Consider the following 20,863-nt stretch of genomic DNA (forward strand, 5'->3'; position numbering starts at 1 on the left):
TTTTTTTTTTCCCCGACTGAATGGACGGTTGAGCATCGGGAAGAAGCGACGAGCTTGAAGATGTGGGCCGCGTTCTCGGGTTCCTCGTGACGTCACAGTAGTGGATTTCCATCAATCCAGATTCTATCGTGTCATTTCATTCATTAATTAGCAGCTATGTTCACGCCCACCACAGCGCAAACGCCCCTTTCCACAAAAATATGTCCGAATGCGATCTGGCTTATTTTTTCTTTTCCGTTTTGTTCCCTTGTTGCCCAATTTGTTTGAAACTTTGAATTCAAGCTATATACCCGAGCTTTTCGGTGTATTGTTGCGCTGCTTGCGGCCAATAATGATTCATCCAGTGAGTGTATACGGCGAGGCACCACTTGCAGCAGGGTGGACAAAACAATTGCAGTAATTTCAGGGCTACTATCCTTTCTCCGCGTGATTGCTATCAAAACATCCGAGGCAGAAGTAGAGCAGTGCGGCACAGGGGGAAAGAAAACAGGGAGGGGAGGGAGGGAGGACAGGCAGACGAGTTGAAGCGAGATCTCTGCTTCCATAAATGATAAATGCGGGACAACTCCTGCTGGATGTGGACATGCTTGCCTCAACCTTCGGCGTTCTCTTAACGATCCCAATCACCATGCGAGGGAGGAGAGAGCCCGGGAACGACGAGAGAGCCCGGGAGCGAGGATCCCCGTTGCACCTGAGTAGAGATAAACACACACCGTGACACAGGTGATTGACAAAAAAGGTCAGCGCTGTTTGGGAAACAATACCTGATCTTTTCTACCTCTGTCAAACATAGTTGATTTTTTTTTTTTTTGGGGGTGGGAGGACACGAGAAATTGCTCTGAGCCAGCTGGTTGCTTTTTTGACAAAACTGCTTTTCACGCCATTCCATTTCCGGGGTACAGTCCACATGCATCAGGGGCCCAAATTGAGACGGCGACTCACCTCAAGTGGAGAATAGGTGATCCTTGGGGGAGACCTCCACTCAACTGAATAATGTATCGTGTTGTGATGCCGAGGCACCGGAGCGCAAAATGGCCACCCGGGTGTCGGAACGCTTGAAACTTGCTTACGTTAGAATCTGGAATCTCAGCTGCTAAATTTCAAGACGATCAAGTCGGGGTGCGAAAGTGATATCTGATGACATTTTAAATAACACATCTGCGCGTATGGTTAACCACGTCATCGTGTCGTTTGCGTGCAGGTGCAGCTTTAATGAAGAAGACCAGTTGCTGACCTTCTCGCTGAAGGGACCCTCCTTAACAAGTATGGGGTCACCATGGAAACCATTTCTCATCCTCTCAGTCATCAGTGGCCTTTCAGGTGAGACAGGCACGCAGAATAATCTCCTTTGAGGCGGAAAGTGTCGTATGTTTTTTTTTTTTTTTTTAAACGCTGGGAGGATGGTATGCAAATGCAGGTGGGGGGGGGGGCAGTCTTCATGCGAGCAAAAAAATGTGAAGGAAATATAATTGCAGTCATACGGTTTTTCATCTTTATTGAAGGATTGGGAATATTTGAGGTCAGTATCCATAGCGACGCTTCAAAAATGCACAAGTTGATTTGTGTTGCTCAATGAAAAAAAATACACATTTTCTGTATTGATATAGATTCCAGCCACGGGTTTTTGGAACATGATTGGTCGACATGATTGGTGACTGAAAGTTGTCGAGCTGCTTTTTACTTTTAGCCTCAGCGCTACATGCAACAAAAAAAAAAATCAATGCAAGTTTTGCCTTAAGGTAGCAACATTGAGAACAAATGTTAGACAAACAATGAAGTCACACACTGTTTAGTGTGTGTATGTGTGAGTGTTTACTTATTAAAGAGACGCCTGCCCCCGGACGCATTGATCCATCTCGCTCCCGGCCGCCTCACACGAATCGGACGGAGAAAAATAAAACCCTGGATCAATTTTGTCACTTTTAAATGCCATTGTCAGAAGTCGTAAGACAATTTCCCGAAAAGGTTTTCAGCAATTTCGTCAGTCAAGATTTTTTCTTTCCCCCCTCATACTTGCATATTACCCGTTGGAGCCTGTTGAGTCTCACATTGAATCATTTTGAACAGATTCGATTTTTCAATTTTGATTCCCTGAGTCATGAATTTTTATTCAAGGCTCTTTTTGAGTGAACTTTTTTTTTTTACAGCTGTCCCTTGACTTGCGCTATATAGGAGTCACTCATACTGCCTTATTTATGTTCAACTTTTCTTTTTTATCAGAATATTAAGAAAAAACATTAAACCTCATTTTTGGGAAATGACAATTTTTTGAAAATTTGTCTTTGTTAGCCAACTTTGACAAGTGACCACAAACCTCCCGTGGCCACATTAGTTGGACATATTAAATTGCCATTCGGATTGTCCTTGGAATAAAACAAAAAATCATTTTTAAGGACTCCCCGGGCCCCCAAAATGCGGAGCACCCCTGCCCGGCGAAACGGGAAAGCGGCGCCTTTTGCGCCGAATTTAGCAGCGACAGCTGTCACAAAGGCTCGATAGGCTTGAGCGTGCCGCTTCAGACGGCCCTGGGGGTGTGATTGTGCCTTTTATGCGCCGCCATACTTCCGAAATGACGGCCGATGTAATGGATTATTGCCCCATTGTTCTCGTGGAACATTCCAAAATATGCCCACTTTGGAGGACGGCCGCGCCTCTCTTCTTTCCATCCCGAATTATAATTTGACTCCGTCGCTTGGCTATCCGCTCCTTGTTCGCCCACGTTTCTCCAGACGAGCGTACGGCGGCGGGTTTTTTAACGCGCCTCGCTCATGTTTACAAAGTGGCAGCAGCATCGGGGCCATTTTGCTCTCTGGCCCGATGCCGATTGAAGCGGGAAGCATAATTGGGCTGTCCCTCGGAGGTGTCTACATTTCAAAGAAGTGGCTTCCAGGGAATAGAGACGCCTCGCGCCGGCACAGCTGATGCGCGACGCCACTTTGGCCAAGGGCGAAGGTGTCACTCGCCGCAAATACGCTTTGGGAAAATTGATGGATTTTGACGTAGCACATGTGAAAGCATGATGGACTCTGAACTGCAGATGCGTTTGCGCTATTGAATGAAATCCAATCTCTCGTTCGTCTTTGCCTGTTTTTGTTTTGCTTTTTATCCACAGCGTCATCGTTAATATTTTCTTCTTACATTTCGCTTTTGTAACGGCCGCATTCGATTATTCTCGCCACGCTTTAGCTGAGGCATAAAACAAAGAATCTTGCCATTTCCCACACCTTGGGTTCTATTTTTGGTGGAGCCACCAAGGAATAGTGGCCTTCCTCCAACTGGCAGGAGGGCCCTTGTACTCACAACTTCAGCCCAGTACATGAAATCGGCTTTGGATTCAGAATTTAACATTTTTGGGTGGGTGTCTGTGTGTGGATGCCAGCGCCGGTTAAAACATTTTCACGAGCCGCACAGCTTTCAGCTGGAGCCGGAAACATCAAGCAGGTGTTGCCATGTTTGTCCACCATGTCGAAAACAAATTCAACATTAAAAGCCTATGTTATGTCCAGTCAGTTTATTAAAATAGAGTAGGAATGACTATTTTCAGAGTTTGTCTTTTATCTCGAGGGATTATTACAACAAAGAAAGCGTGATCCGCCCTCGTCTTCTCTGTCAAAAGACATTTTATTTAATGTAAATTCCCAGCTGTGTGTTTTGCTCGGCCCGACCCCGGCCTCCAAATAAAGCTCCGTCGAACTCGCGGGGCAACCTTTAAGCGAGCGTGAGGATGGAGTCAAAAAAGATTTTAACAGCCGAGGAGCCCAGATGAAAATGATTCATGGCCGGCAACTCTATGGAGGATATTTCACTGAATAAATGTACTCCAGCCTAATCAGCTTCAGTCAATAGATTCTCCCCCGTGAAGGTCTTCATTAATCTCACGCTCCGTCGACTAATCATTCTCATCTGCTCGGGCTCCCGCCAGCTTCTTACATACTTACTGTACGTAATTCCCATTAATTCTTTGCTCCCGAGTCTGGAGCCGTCACCTCGTCGCTAATCTTGTCCGTAGGTTTCCCCCCACCCCCCGACGTGCCGTTTTACCTTAGCCTCATCTCTTGCCATGGCGGTTAATTTGCATGTCTGGCGTGGATGGAAATTAATCACAACGTAATATATGTTCCTTTAGCCTTGCTAACGTTGCCGTTTGGCTAGGAAAAAATGCTAATGCCTTGCTAACCTTGTCATTTGCCTCGCTAAAAAATGCTAAATGCTAACTGAAGTAAAGTACCAAGAAATTTCTGTTTAAAAAAAAAAAAAAGTAGCAGATATATGGTCATAAGATTTATATTGCTCAAAAAGATGTTATCACGAAGGAGGCGTTATCAAGACCTTCCGTCAACAATGGGCGCAAATTGAATTTGGTGCGTCCTTTTACATCGCCATCAGCATTTTTCCACTTTGCCGCCGCTTCTGAAAGGTACGGATCGACAAAGGGTCGTCGCTTTTATCAGATGAAGGTAACAGTTTTCACAAGAGGAAAAGGACGTGAGCTTTAATAGCTCAACAAAAAGAGGGTGTTCTTTTTTTTTTCTGCTATGATGTATTTGTCAGGATTTAGCTTTAGCCCACCCTGACGTTCTTGACGCGAATAAATCAAATGACCTTTTGCCGCTTGCTCTTTCACGGAACACAATGCTTACACAAAAGGCGACAATCTAATCCGTGCTCGGCGCCAAAGCGTCAATGGATGAGCAAATGGTCTACAATTACAAAAGCTAAGTGATGCAATTTGCTGGTCAGGGTTACTGCGGTTTGTAAGACATTTGTCTCTGGAGCTGCATCTGTTTGATGCTCTTTTGAGGAAATCCAGTCAAAAACTGTCAAAAAAAGCAAGTCGACTTGAGATAACAGTTTGAATAAGCGTTTTCCAGATTTACTATAGCACAAAGTGTTAATTTCTTAATTGTTGACGTTATTTTCTTCAGTTAAAATTATTTGGCCGATTAACCGTATTTTTTTGGGTTTTTTCATTATTTGTCGATTGTTTTTTTTTAATTAAACGACCGATTGTTGAAGTTATTTTCTTCAGTTCTAATTTGTTAAAATGATCTAACTGATTAATCTTTGTTCATATTTGAGAGATTAATTTTCTTATCCCTTATTTGGCCGATGAATCGTTTATTGGAATTTTGTCTTGCCAAATATCGAAAACGGCCTCTGTCTAACCTGGTGATCCTGAAAGGGGGATCCTTCCATCTGTGGTCCCTTCTCAAGGTTTCTCAATTTCCCCTGGCAGGGGTTTTGAGTTTTTCCTTGCCCTTTTGGGAGCTTAAGATCAGGGGATGCTTTGAGAATAATTGTCAATTTTGGGCTATGTGAAGCCCTTTGAGACTGTTTGTGATTTAGGGCTATACAAATAAACTTGACTTGACTTGACTTGACTTGACTTGACTTGACTTGACTTGTCTCAGAAAATAATATCGGTCACATTTCTTGCTCTTAACGAGCTAATTTTCTTGTGTCCACGTGAAGTCTCTTTGGTGTAATACACGGACGGCAGTAATCACACGCTCTGTTTTGTTCTTAGCCCAGGCTTACCCGAGAGTCTCGAGATTACTACTTGGCTTGTGTTGCGTTCTAATCACATCCCGCTCCACCTCCTCACACAACTCGACTCGGAATGTTTTGCGTGTATCTCGCGGCGTTCCGTGTTCCGCCGCTCATCGGCACCATCTGTGACTTTCCAGCTTAGGTCATTTATACTTGTTATATTCATAGTGACAAAATAACACATTTGGCGCTCTTCCACTCGGGATTGAATTACATTGCCGTCTTTAAACAAGCGCTAAAAGGTTTGAATTGTGAAAAAGGTGTCGCTTATCACTCATTTAAGGATAACGATGCTCGAAAGTGGCGGCGTATGTTGAGCGTAAAACCTTGTTATTCATCATTATCTTTTTATGATTTTATTTATTTTATTTCTTATTTTTATTAATTTTATCGTTTTTTTTTTTTGTGGTAGACTTGGCGTGGGCGTCGCGGCCCATCTCGTACGCCGCCGTGCTCCGCATGAAAACCGAGAGCTCGTCGTCGCTGCTCAACCCCCGCGGACGAAACCGGCAGCAGCACGGCGGTGGGCTGGCGGCGCCGCCCGACTGGCCCGTCTTCGCCGGTCACCCTCATCCGGCGCTCAGTCTCCTCGGCTCTCAGGAGGACTACCGGAGTGAAGGTACGACTTTCCAAAAAGTTTGTAACTGTCTTTAAATATTGTAATTATGTTCAGTAGATTGTCACGTATGAAACGCGCGGTTAAATAACGTCGTTAGGATGGCGAGCCGGCGTAAAAACAAAATCTTGCGAGCATCCTTGATTACATCTTCCAAGTTGGCACCGCCGCCGCCATCTTATCTCCAACTTCACGAGCTGCCCGCCGAGATCCGGATTTGAATCCCGCTCATCCATCACGGCCGGCGCCCAAGCTGCCGTCGCTTGTCAGCGCCACAACCGCCGGAAGACGAATATCTTGGTCGGGATCGGTCCGAGCAGTGCCGGAAGCACTCTGTCATAAATCTCCCCGTCTGCCGTCGTAATTCATTTAGCGCTGCCCGTAATGACACATCGATCCATTAATGCCGAATTAATGGCATCCTACTCATTGCGTCTGGAGCGCTTAATTAACGGAAATGTCAAGTGTCTGCATAAAAGCGGACGGAAGTCTCCGTTAATGTCCTCTCCTCGTGCCCCCCCCCGCGCCCCCCTTCTGCTCTTTTGACCACTATGCTTTTTTCGCCCCGCCGTCATGTACCTTTTAACGGCGTCTGGTGAGTGACAGACGACCGCGACGTTCAACTTGAAATGAGTCCCACGTCTTCTGGTGAGGCCAATTACGGTCCTTGGCAAGGAATTGTGCGGACGGGTCATTTATTGGCTCTCACCGGATCATTTAAGTGTCCCTATTGGAGTGTCTGCTTAGTTTTAATTTTAGTTACAAGTCTCTAAAGCAAAAAAAAAAAAAAGATTCTCTGAGCTTGTTTCAAGGGTTTGTTATCATCAATAAATAGCTGTCAGTGCGCCAGCGACGATTTGCAGGAGGCCTGTTTTTCCAGGCGGACAAATCAAAAGCCGTGTCTGTTTTCTGTTGATTCTGCAAACAGATCAGCGGAAGGAGGGAGAACACAAAGAAAAAAATCGGACACTTTTTTTTTTAAATGCAAACACGGCCGTCTCGAGCGGCTGCTTCGTCACCGGATGCTCTTTAATTCCAAATGCGGAATGTGCTCGGAATGGCAAAACCAAACATTTTATGCATCTCGAGGGGGGAAGTAAAGTTTTGCCGAGGCATCTATTCGCCGCCGCATACTGCAGCCGACCCAAGTGGAAGAACATCACGCGTCGGTCGAAAACCTCCAGCGGCTTTTCATTGAATTTGAGTTCCAATCGATGGTGCGCCGCTAACAATCATCTCCTGCAGACTTGGGAATTACTTGACCAGTCAGAAGGAAGACGTGCTTTTTCTGCTTCGGGCTCCATTTTCTCTCGCCAGGTGCCGTGACAGAAATGTTGTTCAAAATCGTACTCGTCTTAATGTGTGGACTTCCGTCTCGTCTACATAGAGAGCGAAGAATTCGGGCCCGTTTTCATCCAGGAGCCCGACGACGTGATTTTCCCATTGGACGGCGGCGGCGGCGAAAACAAAGTGATGCTGCACTGCGAGGCGCGAGGGAACCCGCCGCCCACGTACAGGTCATCGCAATTTTCTGCCTCCTCGTCAGAAGGCACGCTGCGGACACCAACTTGTGCTTTCACCCGCAGCTGGTACATCAACGGCACGCAAGTGGACACCGGGGCGGATTTGCGCTACAGGCTAGCCGAGGGCAACTTGATCATCGCCAACGCTAGCAAGAAAGCCGACTTCGGGACGTACCAGTGCCGCGCCCGGAACAACTTTGGCACCGTTCTGAGTCGGGATGCTCATCTACAATTTGCATGTGAGTAAAAAAAAAAAAAAAAAACAAAGAGTCTGTTTTTACGAGCAAAGACCATAACGACCTCATTGGTGAGCCTGGAGGGGTGTGTTGGACTTGCGGGAGGAGAGAGCGAAGAAACAAATGGCTCAATTAGCCTGGAACTATGTGCACAGAAAGGAAAGAAAGAAAGAAGAGGAGGTCTTTTCTTAAAAAGCCATTTCTTCTTCAGGCCAAAAGAGCATTTGCCGCTTTCATTGGACCAAATAGCTTTTAGTGCATTGTGCAGAAATGCGGCTTGGTTAGACCTAAGCAATCACGTTTGGGTCATATTCTGGAATACGTGCAAGGCACTTTACTGACATTATTTTCCTTTTATGTGGGGACGGACTATTTGTACAAGAACTTGTAATAAAGTTGCGTTTTCACAGTGAAAGGCAATATTTGACGAGCACTGCATAACTTCCGCTAACAACCCAGGCTAAATCTGGCTTCTCCCAAAACATCCCAAGATCTGCTTACCATCTGAGTTGTATTTTTTAATCTCCTCTCCCCAAATATATATCTTTTTCACAAATTCAGCAGCCAATGTAGCAAAGTACAATTTCCAATTCTTCGGCAGTGGAAGAGAAGTGTGACCTTCTCAGAAGGAACGCCTCACCTGCTCCACGCGGGTTACGGCGGGTCGAGTCTAGCTAGCAGAATTTTTGCTGGGTCAGGTAAAGGCTGCGCGGCGCCTCTCAAGTGACGGCTCACCGGCCAAGCGGCAGCCGGAGGGCGCCGGGAACGCTTCAGTCACGCTGCCTGCAAAAAGATGTTCTGCTCTCAGCCTTTTTTTTTTTTGTCAAATCTCCCAGTCGCACGGGCTGCTTTGAAGACACTCAACTCAGCCCCAGCTTTCCTCCGTCATACGCCTTCGAATGAATTGAAAGATTATTTACTATATGTCAATGGTGCCAGACTCGATCTGTTCTTTTTTTTTTTTTCTTTTTAAATGACAAGTGGTGATTAGCTCGGAGCTGTGGGAGTTGCAATCCACTCAGGAATGCGGCTATCAGTCAGAAACGACCGCTTACGTTAATGCTTTCTGATTGAAGCCCGCCGAAGCTAATTAGCATCAAGCACCTGCTGCTATTTGACGCCGGTTGCGTCACGGCCATTTTAAAAATTCATGCGGACATATGTTGACTTGTAATGTCGGACGAGTTCTTAACGACCGCGCCATGGTTGCTGCATTATTTAAAAAAAAAAAAAATCATGAATATTGATTGGTTCATAACTCGTTTGCAGATGCCCCCATCGCCTTCTGCAAAATAGTTCTGAAAATCGATCGAGAGGGATTTGTTTTTTTTTTCATACATGTCACACAGTGGAGGAACTGGAACATGTGGATTGCTTCTTTTTCCACCCTCACCAGTGATGATTGATCATCGATTAATCGAATCATTTCTTGTCCTCGCCAGCGTTTTTCAAACTGATAATTGCGTTAAGGCTTCAGCTTCAACTCTCAATCTGCTTTCATGACAAATTGCTGAAATCAAAGATAATTTACCGTCGAGGGGGAAAATCCGATGATTTGGGCCATTTTAATGGTTCTAAACGGTTAATCGATATTAAAGTAATTTTTGACACCCTTAATTTCATCTTCAAACCGCTGAATAAATGAATTTTCCCGATTCATTGACTTTCATGCCTCACAGCTTCCACTGCAACTCGCTTTTCCCGCTGCTCGTAATACGTTGCAGCGAAATGACGATCGTGCGTTTTTCACCGTACAATTTCGAAGTGTAAAACCCAATCGGGGAAAATGTTTGTTTCATATGCAAATGTAGCGCCGGTCATTAATGCTCCTACCAATTCGCCTTTATGCCAGGTAACACAGACCGGCTTTTGCCGAGGCCCGAATAACAAAAATGCATCGCCCGCAGATGTTTTCCCATCGCAGTGATTGGATATTCCGAGCTACAATGCTTCTGCTTCTGACGGCCGCGTTATCGTGCTCTGCCAGTGGGAGACCGGCTCCCATTCAGGTCCATTCAATATTCATTAAATTAGGACCGGACCGACTCCACAGCATGTGGGCTATTTATAGCGGCGTGCATCCCATCTGGTCTTGCAAGTGCAGCAGTTGTGTTGTAGCCTTGTAATTACCGCGCTTGTATATTATCGTATACTGTTGATCACGCCGCTGACGCGCACTAACCTTTACGATCGGAAGACGACCTCATTCCGGTCATATCGCCACCTTCTTAGTCCATTAAAGCCCCGATGAGCAATAAACGGGGATTTATGCGTGGCTTTCCGAGACGAGCAGAGTTGACAGCCGCTCGTCTATCAAGCGCGACGGCGGCGGGTCGTTAGCGCCTCCGATCGATACTCGTCGCGCGGCGCAAATGAGCCATGATTACGGGGGATCAAGCGTCTCTAGGTCGGAGACGGCAAGCGGCCAGATGAGCGCCGAGAAGCCACACGTGGAGTTTAGTCCGACGCTGGGAAATCAATGGGAGGTAAAGAGGCTCGCATCAGCGGCGAGAGAGGAAAAGGCCTTCCGTCGCTTGATTGAAGCTTTGCGGCGCCGCAAGGGCAAGCTCGTGTCATCGCCGCACCGATGACATCTTCGTGTCCTTTATTGTTTGTGTTTCTGCAACATTACACTGTACGCTTTAAAGATGATTCGCGACCTTTTATCCGAGTTTGACACGGAGAATCTCATCGCACGCCATTAAACAAACACAATTGTTCCGCCTGTCACGGGCATAGACAGATGAACAAATATTTTTAGTAAATAAATCGTTTTTAGGTTTGCGCTGGTGGCTGATTTTTTTTATACTCTATTCCTAGTAAATCACAATACCCAAGAATTTTGTGATTACACAATCCAATGACGACAAATGGACAGATGGACGGACACTCGTTAATCTCTTTGTTTGTGTTTTGCAGACATCGGAGAGTTTAGCGCAAAAACCAGGGGCGGCGTCTCGGTGCGTGAAGGCCAAGGTGTGGTGCTCATGTGCACGCCGCCGCCGCATTCTCCAGGTAAGAGAGTCTCTTGATTTACTGGAACTTGGCCCCGGCCGTCACTTAACACTACAAATATTGGACGAAAAACTACCAGCGGGGTACTTTAGTTTCATTCCAGTTTTGGAGGGGATGAGGTCCTCTTTTCCCCGAGGCTCAACTTCCCTCGCAGCGGCCTATCCGAGCATGCGGCAGAACCCGGTATCCCGGGGAGGCAATTTGCAGGATCATTAGCAACGAAAGGCAACATCGCTCGGTGTGTAAAAGCATATCTGGCCCGACCCGTCCTCTAATGCACGCTCTTGTCAGTGAGAGTGACTCACTCAGATACGTCGGTCCAGTGGGAGTGCTTGCAGAGTACTCTTCAGCCCCCGTTCGCACTTCCAGAAGCAATTTTTTTTTGACACCATCCAGCGAGGCTTACCGAATAATGACGTTCTCTACAAAGGTGTCGCCAAACATTTTTTTTTTGCACCACACTTTCATGTAAAACAATATTTTCTGCGCAACACATCCTGTTAAATGTCAGACCTTCAAAATAAAAGCATGTAGTATAATGTTACATAATATTTTGTATTATATATAATATCTATTATATAAGATTATGGAAAATATACTTTTCTATGAACGGAGCTGTTTCTTTTGAAAGCAGTCAGAGCATAACAAGAGGAGACGGCACCGGCAGGACGTCCTCAGTGATTTTTCGGTCCAGCCGGATTGATTACAGACACGTGGCTCATATCACATTAGACGGATCAATGCAGATTTGATTTTGCCACTACTACTAATTCAAGTGAGCGAACCACAAAGGATCTCAGCTCATGTAAACAAACCATTGCTCATTCTATTGGATGTAAAGCTCGCATGTTTGATATGGTAGCAAAAAAGCCTTCAATTAGGTCAGCCTGGCGGATTTACGGCGATATTGATCAGAGACGATGGCAAATGACCTTGCATTATGGTGGCGACGAGAATTTTATTGCACTTTCAGCAGGAAGATTTACTAACCAAGCAGAAATAAGTGCGCACGCGCGTGGGAGAGGTGGTGCGCGTGTGTAAACCGACGGGCTAATCCCTCCCTCCATCCCTTTATCAAATAGTCCCTTTAGCCGATTAGAGCGCCACCTTGTTAAGCTTCAAGCATCGAATTGAGTTCAAGTGTCTCCAGATGCGATCGACGCTGACAGGGCACTTTATTAATTTTGAAATATGTTTCACTTTGAATCGCCAACGCGCACCTCTCACTCTCTAGTGGTGAACTATAACGCATCTAAATGGCTGACTTTCGTTTTCTCGCCCTTTTAAGTGTATTTGATTATGATTTGAAGTAAATAAATTCACAGCATAGGCAGTTTTTTAAAGATTTTGAATGTAAAAAATAATAAGCAACAAAACCTGAATTTGGATGTTGCCATTTCCATAATCCAACTCTTGATTAGACAAGATAAGCCGAGTTTTTATTCGACTATCCCCTGGAAAAGCTTTGCGATGTATTACAAGCCCGTCTTATCTCATATAGAAAGTTCCAGACCACTGTTGGTTTCGGTAAACGTTCAAGCATTCACATTCCCCGTAGGTGCGATGCTCCTGTAAGCGTTTCTGATATTGTTGTTTGCACTTCCTTCTTCAGACTATTTTTGATAACTAAGGCTCAACCAAGCCTCAGAGTGAGTAATTGGACGTTTTGGGATATTCCCGCCGGGCCGGGCTTCAATATACCCTGCTGAGCTGCTACTCTGTATTTCAAAATGTTATATGTACAAATAGCAGCAAAGTGGTATTTTTTTTATCGAAGCAGGATATGGAATAAAACATGTGGGTATTGTCTGGCAGAGATCATCTACAGTTGGGTGTTCAACGAGTTCCCGTCCTTCGTGGCCGAGGACAGCCGCCGCTTCATCTCGCAGATGACGGGCAACCTTTACGTGTCCAAGGTGCAGCCTTCGGACGTGGGCAGCTACATCTGCCTGCTCAAGAACACGGCCACCAATGCCCGCGTGCTCAGCCCGCCCACGCCGCTCACGCTCAGGACAGACGGTGAGACCTTTGATCGGCGGTATTATATTATGACAGAAATAAATACGATTAAAAAATATACGTAAAATACAATAAAATAAAAATATGTCAAAATAAATACCTGAATAAAAATATATATAGCTCGCTATAATGTGAATTACACATTAAAAAATAGCTTCTGTAATAAACAATAAGTACATTTGTTCTGGACCGAAATTTATCCAACTTCATCCAATTATTTTTGATGCAGACCTCGGAAATATGTGGCTCTAAAATAACGCCCCCCTCCAGGGGCTGAGCCATGCGCGTGTGTTACAATCCACCTGTGGGCTCCTGAAGCCTCGCATCCTCGTCCATCACGCCTCCTCACGGGAGCCCGTCGAGGCTTTGCGGCGGTCCCCAGGTGATGGAGGTAAAGGGCCTTCATGCCTGGGAAGCACACGACGACGTCGACTCGCAGCTTCATTACATTATGACATTATTAAATCATGACATTATTGGATAGCCTCCAGGAAAAAAAAAGTTGAATACTTTAACCTTTTACAAAATGATTTGCTGAGGCTTAGCTGAATCTTAGCTGCGACACCTGCAGATGCATAAATCTGCTAACGTGCTTGCTGATCCATATTTGAAATGACAACAGATTGAAAAATCAACCAAATGCACGTTTACACTGATTTTGACGATCCCATTTATGAGCAAACATGACAGAGTCTAGGTTTCCAAATGAAAGTCCGTAATGCCAAAACAAGCCCCACACCACCACCACCCGCACACCTCGAGCGAGCCCAAATCACCCCCCCCCCCCCCCCCCACACACACACCCCCCTCGGTGGCCTCATGCAGCCCTCTGCCATATTGCGCGTCCCAATTTTAAAATGGGGAAAATTGCTTTGGCACACCTCACGACAGACGGGTCCAAATGCTGGCGCGTCGGTCACGGGTGGCGACCAATCGCACGGCGCAATCTGTGTCTCGCTAAAAGTGATTACACAGTCTACGCTCCGAAACTGCTGTTTGTGTGTCGTGTCGTGTGTGTGTGTGCGCAGCTCACTGTTGTTAGTCGTAAGCAAGGCTCTTAATCAAAACAAGCATCTGGGCTCTATTACGGCCCGCTGGACGCCATTGATCGTCAGCTCGCATGCCATCTCCAACAGGGTGTGCCGACAGATCTTATCTTTGCAGCACCTGAACGTTAAAAAAAAAAAAAAAAATTCAAATTCTACTGTCAATTCTGTACCCATTTTGACAAAGCACTGTGTCATCAAAAGTTAGCTTGACTTTCATGCTATTAAAACAAGTCGTTGGACAAAAACGAATGTCGACAATATAAGGCGCCTATTCTTTATCCTCGACGTAAAATTTATCGCAGGCTACTGACTCATTTAGAGTAGTTGTGAAACTGTCATGTCATACCTGAATTTAACTGAACAGCGTAAGCGGTATCGACACTATAAAGTAATATTCATGTCATGTCTTTTCATAGTTTTTTTTCAATCGACAGTCGAACAAAGCAACAGAGGAGAAAAAAGCATTTCGACCTTGCCCAATCTGACCGCAGACGTTAAGCGCCGTCGCAATGACGGCTGATAATGCTCTCGCCTCAGACATGCTTCTCGCATTATTTCTTTTATTCCCATCAAGGCTGAGGCCCGCAGATTGAATTTATATGATTTTTAAAATATATAATAGAGGCAAGAAATGAAACATTGCAAATGTATTACTTTGAGACCATGATTGCGCATGTAGAATGAAATGAGTACTTGTATAGAAAATGGTGGGGGGGGGGGGGGATTCGGCGCACCATTGGGATGGGCCAGTACCGATACCAGGTATCAGTATCAATCCAATACCAATCTTATTTTGCATATAGCAGACCAATTTTTTAGGTGAACAAAACCTGACGTCTAGTAAGTCCTCCTATGCAATAGGTGGCGCCGTACTGTGGCAGTTTTACACATCAGTGAATCATCAGTGTTCGAAAGAAGACTTAGTTCACATTTTTTTTGTCATCGTGTTAAACGAGATGAGAGGTATCGGTTCTAGGTATCGGTATGAGTAAATACCGGTAGAGTTTGTTGTTGTTTTTATCCAAATGAGCTGGAAGCCGTACGTACGGGGTGACATGATCGCCAATGGATATTAATGGCCGCCTTAAGCGCTTGGCAAATAAACAAAAGGACGCCCGGTCCTTCCTCGAGTGCGAGTGGAGGAGGCACGCCATTCGTCATGTCGCCACTTAGCTGGACTGATAGCACCTTATCGGCCGGCAATGCGGATTGTCGAGCAGATTGGTTATCCCGGCCTACATTCGCACATTGTGTTAGTACATCATCTTAATGGCGCCTTCCTCGGCTACCGTTTAACACGACTAACTCAGCCCGGCGTTAATGCGCTACACGTCCGCGAAAATATCCAACGCACGTGCCGAGGTCGATTACCCTTCTCAAAACAAAGCACCGGGTGCAAAAAGGACATTGTGGAGATAAAGAGGAAAATGCAATTATCCCCTTGGATGTTAGAACTGTGTCGCCAGGGCACTTTTAATAAAGTGTGATCAGTAGAAATGGATGGTTGAAAGACATCTTTTGACTAGATACATTATTTTACAGATATTTTCAGCTAAAATTCCCAAATGAAACTCAGCTTCGTCTCTAACGACATCCATACAGCTAACGTTAGCTAGCATGCTAGCCGTTTACTTCTGACTCAACGACAACCCAAATGGATGTTTTAAGCGATCACCTGTGAGAAAATAACATCCAAAAACCAGATTGATGAAAAATTTGGATTGATCCAGATGCTTAATATTTACAAACATCACAAAGTGCTCTCTGCTCACCACACAGCGCTCTTTTATGATTCGCAATACAGCCATTATCTTCATCCCCACGCTTTCTCTTCCTTAACCTTCTCCAGGTATCATGGGTGAATACGAGCCCAAAATTGAGGTGCACTTCCCCACCTCGGTGTTGGCTGCCAGAGGCGTCACCGTCAGACTGGAGTGCTTCGCGCTCGGCAAGTAAGTAAACAAGGACATATTGCGCAAATAAACGCTGGGTATTTGCTGTGGTGGCTGATAATAAAATCTGATTTTTAACAAAGAGCAGCACAGCTCATCGCAGCTCGGTTAATGTTCCCTGTCTTTTTCCTGTCCTCTTAAAACGTCTTTATTCCATTACATGACTTCTTCAGGCGGGATGTAAAGAGAGTGGGTGGGTGTGTGTTGGATGTAGCCACCCTTAGGGATAAGGCTTAATGTATGTGTGTGTTTCCAAGCTCTGCGTTGAATGAACGAACGGAGCGGGACAAGGTTATATCGGCACGGAAAATAAATGACATTGTAATAGTCGTCTGCCAGGAGGGGAGAGTCCATAGAGAGTGCACTTAGCACACTTACTAAAGTTAGCATCGCGGGAGATGTCGGAAACGCTGAAACAGTTCTGGCCGCGTTTGCGGGGGCCGGGGGTTGTTGGTTTTCGTAACGCCAACATTGAGAGATTTTATGATGCTAGCTTGTTCAATCTCGGTGAAATCTAATCAGGGTCTCAGTCAAATAATGACAAGAAGAGATTTAAAAAAAAGATGTGACTTGATCAAAATGTCATTACGAGTATTATCAATAAGTCAAAGTGTAATATTACAATGATAAAGTTGAACATTAGATGAAAGAATGTAATATAATAGTCATTTAAAATGCAGTAAAACATTGAAATATTAAACGGCAAAAAAATTCTATGAAATCAAATAAAATCAAGTGCTAGTTTTTTGTTATTTTTTTGGGGTCTGACCGAAGTTGACTCATTAATTTTACAGATGACAAGGTTAAGACTTGGCAAATATCTGATCTGATGACTGTAACTAAGTTTTGCTGTTAATTTGACAACATTTAAACAAATAAACAAAATGCCGTGACATATTTTCAATCTTCTCGAGAGAAAAGTGATTTGCTTTTGTGCAAAGATTTGCTTGCATCACACACTCCATTATGTTTATAATTAGTCAAAATGAATTATTCATGGATGTCTGTCATCCAGTGTCTCTAATCTAAAATAAATCACTGAAAACCTCATCGCCGTTTACCTAGATTCCAATCAGCGTCGCTCATTACGCCAAATTCCTTCTTAAACATCTCAACGCCGGGGACTGAAAATTCTACCGACAAAAAAAGCCAAACAGCAGCTGTGCCTGGCTCTTTCCTCGCTAAACTCAATTCCATTTGATAACTTTCCATCAGAGAGCCATTTCCAGTTAGTTGAGACGGATGACGGCGCTTAGAACGGCGTCGGGAATTCGGCGTAGGACGCCCTTCGGTTTTCTCGGCGCTCATGGCGACCATGATTGGCGCGATGACATCACAACAAAATTTCGCAATATAAGAAATTCCATCCTCGTTTTGAGCTGCTCGCACATTTTTGCTCCGAATTCCAATTTCATCACTTTCAAGTCATGACTAATTTTTTGCGGAGGTGTCAAAAAATTCTCAGTCCATCTGTGTGCTGTGATTGACCGTCGACCAATCAATCCACGGTGCGCAGTCAATCTGGAAAGACTCCTGCCAACGTCCCAACACGAAAAGGAATGCATGGATGGATGGATCAAAGTTGAAACGCCGTCTTTTTCATTCCAAGAAAAAAGTGGCGTCGGTTCAAAGACTTTCATCTCCCCGCTTCCTTTCACTTGCGCCCTGAAACGTTTTGGAGACTTTTGCCTAAATTGCCGTACAGCAGCCCACTCGCTTTTTAGTTTAACTGAGCCCGAGGGGAATCAAACTCTACAAATCCTGGCAGATGCTTGTTCAGCCTTAGGGGGGGGGGAGAATGGCGAGGGCCTTCGCGTTGAGCGGGAGTAGAGTGGCTTATTATAACAGCGGGCCGTGCTCTCGAGGCAGACGCTTAATGTGTCTGAGAGACGGATGTTTCTGGAGAAAGAAAAAAAAAAAGGAGCGGGTAGACAATACCTACGTGCATCTTAATCAAGTGATTCTTCGTGAGCAGCCCGGCGTGGAGTCAATGCCGACTCTTAATCACCGAGCCGTTTTGAAGGTCGGCCCAGAAATTGCCCCGAATGCTAATTAAGATGTCATCTGCGCTGGGAGGAAATAAAGTGAAGAAAGAAAGCACAGACGCGTTCCTCTTCCACAACATTCGAAACTCTACTTTTTTCTCGTCACAGTCCAGTGCCCACAATCACGTGGCGAAAGCTCAACGGTAATATTCCGAAAAAGGCCCGACTCCGCAAGTCTCAGGCCGTCTTGGAGATCCCCAACATCCAGCTGGAGGACTCGGGGACGTACGAGTGCAAAGCTGAGAACCCGAGGGGAGGGACGGCTTTCAAGGGACATCTGCAGGTCTATAGTAAGTCTCAAGCTTGCTTCTCAGTCTTTGGAAAGAAAATCCACTTTATGTGGAGTCCAAAAAATGGACGCCTCGAGATGAGTCGGCTGGGCTCAGCTCCTCGCAGAGGATAAAGAATGTATCCTCTTTTTTTCAGGCTTGCTGTTTTTATTTGTTTTAGGAAATATTGCCAAGTGAAATTTTGGCTTCAATTAAATATTTTATCTAACGTACTCCTCCCATTCTATTTTTTTTATGTGCTCAGTTTTTGCGCTGTCGTGCTCCTCATTTCTGTCAGTCATGTTATAATTTGTGTCTCGGGATGGGATGTGTTTTGTCAATAATAATCACATAGCAAACATCAAACTGCTGCCCGTTTTCATTAAACGCGGCCATCACACGAAACCTGGTTATCGTCACCGTGCCAATTGGGCCGATCACTCCTTAATAACGTTCTTGAAAGGAAAAGCTGGGCCGTTACCAATAACATTTTCTTGACTGGTGGCAGGATTTAATTTTAGCTCCAAGCCGAGACAAAAACAGTGTCAAGAAAAGTGTAATTATGTTGCTGACTACCGTAGCCAATTAGCCGGCGCTTTTCTTTCAGGACGTGGGTGTGTAAACTTTTGTGCTCAAGTGGCGCAACTGATTTTTCAAAAATAGAGATATAGATCAGGTTATTTGTAGACGAGGTTAAAAAAAAGTGAAATTTGGTATGCTGAAACTTTTGTATTTTTTTTTTCCTCGAATGTGTCAGTGAGCGACCGCTATGTAAAAAAACGTTTGTATTTAAACTTTGCGGCGATTCTTGGGGAAAATGCTAGCGTAGGCACGTTAACTTGTTTTGCAAGTGATCATAAAGGAAGCGGCCACCCAATTCAAGCCGTGCCACACGCACAAGGCCGACGTAATGAAGTACCGCCGCTTTGGCGCGGGACACACTTCCAAGGTCCTGTGCCGCCGCCGCCGTTGCCGCCGCCTTGATTCAGTTGACAGCACAAGGAGAAAAGAAGCCCCAGCTTGTTGTGGCTAAAAGTAATTTCCTTGAGGTCATCTGATACTACGTTGGGCTTTTATTGTGAATTGGACATTCCTGGCCATAAAGGAGCAATCAGACAACATTGGGCCAAACTGAAATTGCACGGAATAGACAACAATGGGAACAGCGGTGCATTCGGGAAATCCCGAATTGCTTTAGTGGACATGAAAACGTATTAATCACACCGGGCACATAAAAAACATCTTATTTGGAGAAACTTTATTGAACTCCGCTTATTAGAGCCGGTGCACCTAATAAGGAAAAGCCCCTTTGGATTTTTTTTTATCGTTCCAATTATTCTCAATAAATTCATTACCACTTCATAAAACCACAAGCTTACTAAGTTTTGCCATTTGGATATTTTGGAGTATTTTGACTAATCTTTCAAGACCAATCCACCAAAATGAAGAGAGGCCTTTTTTTTGTTCTTTTGTAGTTTCACCAGAAACATGAAACATGAAAAAGTTCTCTGCCTGAAATTGAACAGGAAGTCGACCATCTTGGGACAGTACACTCGGGAATTGACTTAAAAACACGAATATGATACATGAAAAAGTTCTCCGGCCTGAAATTGAACAAGTAGTCGGCCATTTTGGGACAAAGCCAGGGCTCGTCCTTTGACGAACTCGTACTCGGGAATTGGCTGAAAAACTCCTAGCCGGATGTGTAATGCAAAATTTTAGCGACAACATCTCATGTGGGCGGAGTTTAAAGTTTGATCACTTCAAGGATTTCGCTTGAAAGAAAAAGCCACTTGCATCTTTCATTTTCTTCGAATTAATTTGCATTCCTTTCATTTCAAAAGATCAGCCCTCGTCGTTTGTGCATTATTAACATAACTGAGAAAAAAGTTTAATACAAAAAAAAAAAAGACCTTGAAAGATTAAACTAAAAGAAGGAACGGGCGGGCCGGCGCTGGTTACTCGGTTCTCGGTGGCTGATTAATATTCTCGCTCCCACGCAAGACGAACGATCCGACTCCAACGAAAGGTCCTTGTAAATTTTATAATCTCATGAATATACGTTCACGTATTGAAAAATGCATTGAGTAGATAGACAGAGACTTCCAGATGAAAAGGAGAGCGCCAAAAGCGTACATTTCTTGCAAGTGACGCTGGAAGCGCTGGAAAAATATAAAATCCTACAAGATGGGCTGAAGCATCCGAACGTTCCTGCAAAAACATCAACATGCACTCCTAGTGTATACAACAATCTGCTTTTTGCGTTTCAATATCGGATCTGATTGAGGCTAACTGAGCTTAAAGCTAGCAAAATGTCACATTAGAGATGTTTCAGTGATGATTAAATTTTTTTTTTCTTCCTTCTTTCTCTTCCAGCGCTGCCGCAGTGGGTGCGGATGATTAATGACTCTCAGCTGGATAGCGGCGAGAAGCTCCACTGGGAGTGCAAGGCCACGGGGAGGCCCCGGCCTACCTATCGTTGGTTGCGCAACGGTTTGCCCTTGACGTCGCAGGTACAAGCACCTCTCCGCTTCTTCTTTTTGCTGAAAGAACCGTGTCGCCATGAATCATCATCAAGCGGCCATTCTC

At 44.9% G+C, this 20,863-nt stretch overlaps 1 protein-coding gene across 2 annotated transcripts in view; it reads left to right on the forward strand.

The window, feature by feature from the left end:
* The window catches only part of cntn5 (contactin 5), a 68,733-nt gene that overhangs the window by 32,869 nt on the left and 15,001 nt on the right, over positions 1 to 20,863 (forward strand). For both annotated transcript variants that reach the window (XM_049725256.1, XM_049725255.2), the window contains 9 exons: positions 1,202 to 1,320; positions 5,963 to 6,169; positions 7,554 to 7,683; positions 7,753 to 7,928; positions 10,845 to 10,940; positions 12,756 to 12,959; positions 15,858 to 15,960; positions 18,114 to 18,295; positions 20,651 to 20,787. In XM_049725256.1, the coding sequence (XP_049581213.1) occupies positions 1,266 to 1,320; positions 5,963 to 6,169; positions 7,554 to 7,683; positions 7,753 to 7,928; positions 10,845 to 10,940; positions 12,756 to 12,959; positions 15,858 to 15,960; positions 18,114 to 18,295; positions 20,651 to 20,787 (1,290 nt within the window). In that variant the 5' untranslated portion in view covers positions 1,202 to 1,265. The remainder of the gene's footprint in view (positions 1 to 1,201; positions 1,321 to 5,962; positions 6,170 to 7,553; positions 7,684 to 7,752; positions 7,929 to 10,844; positions 10,941 to 12,755; positions 12,960 to 15,857; positions 15,961 to 18,113; positions 18,296 to 20,650; positions 20,788 to 20,863) is intronic.

The sequence above is a fragment of the Syngnathus scovelli genome, chromosome 7 (genome assembly GCF_024217435.2).
Source record: "Syngnathus scovelli strain Florida chromosome 7, RoL_Ssco_1.2, whole genome shotgun sequence".
Classification (NCBI taxonomy): Eukaryota; Metazoa; Chordata; class Actinopteri; order Syngnathiformes; family Syngnathidae; genus Syngnathus; species Syngnathus scovelli.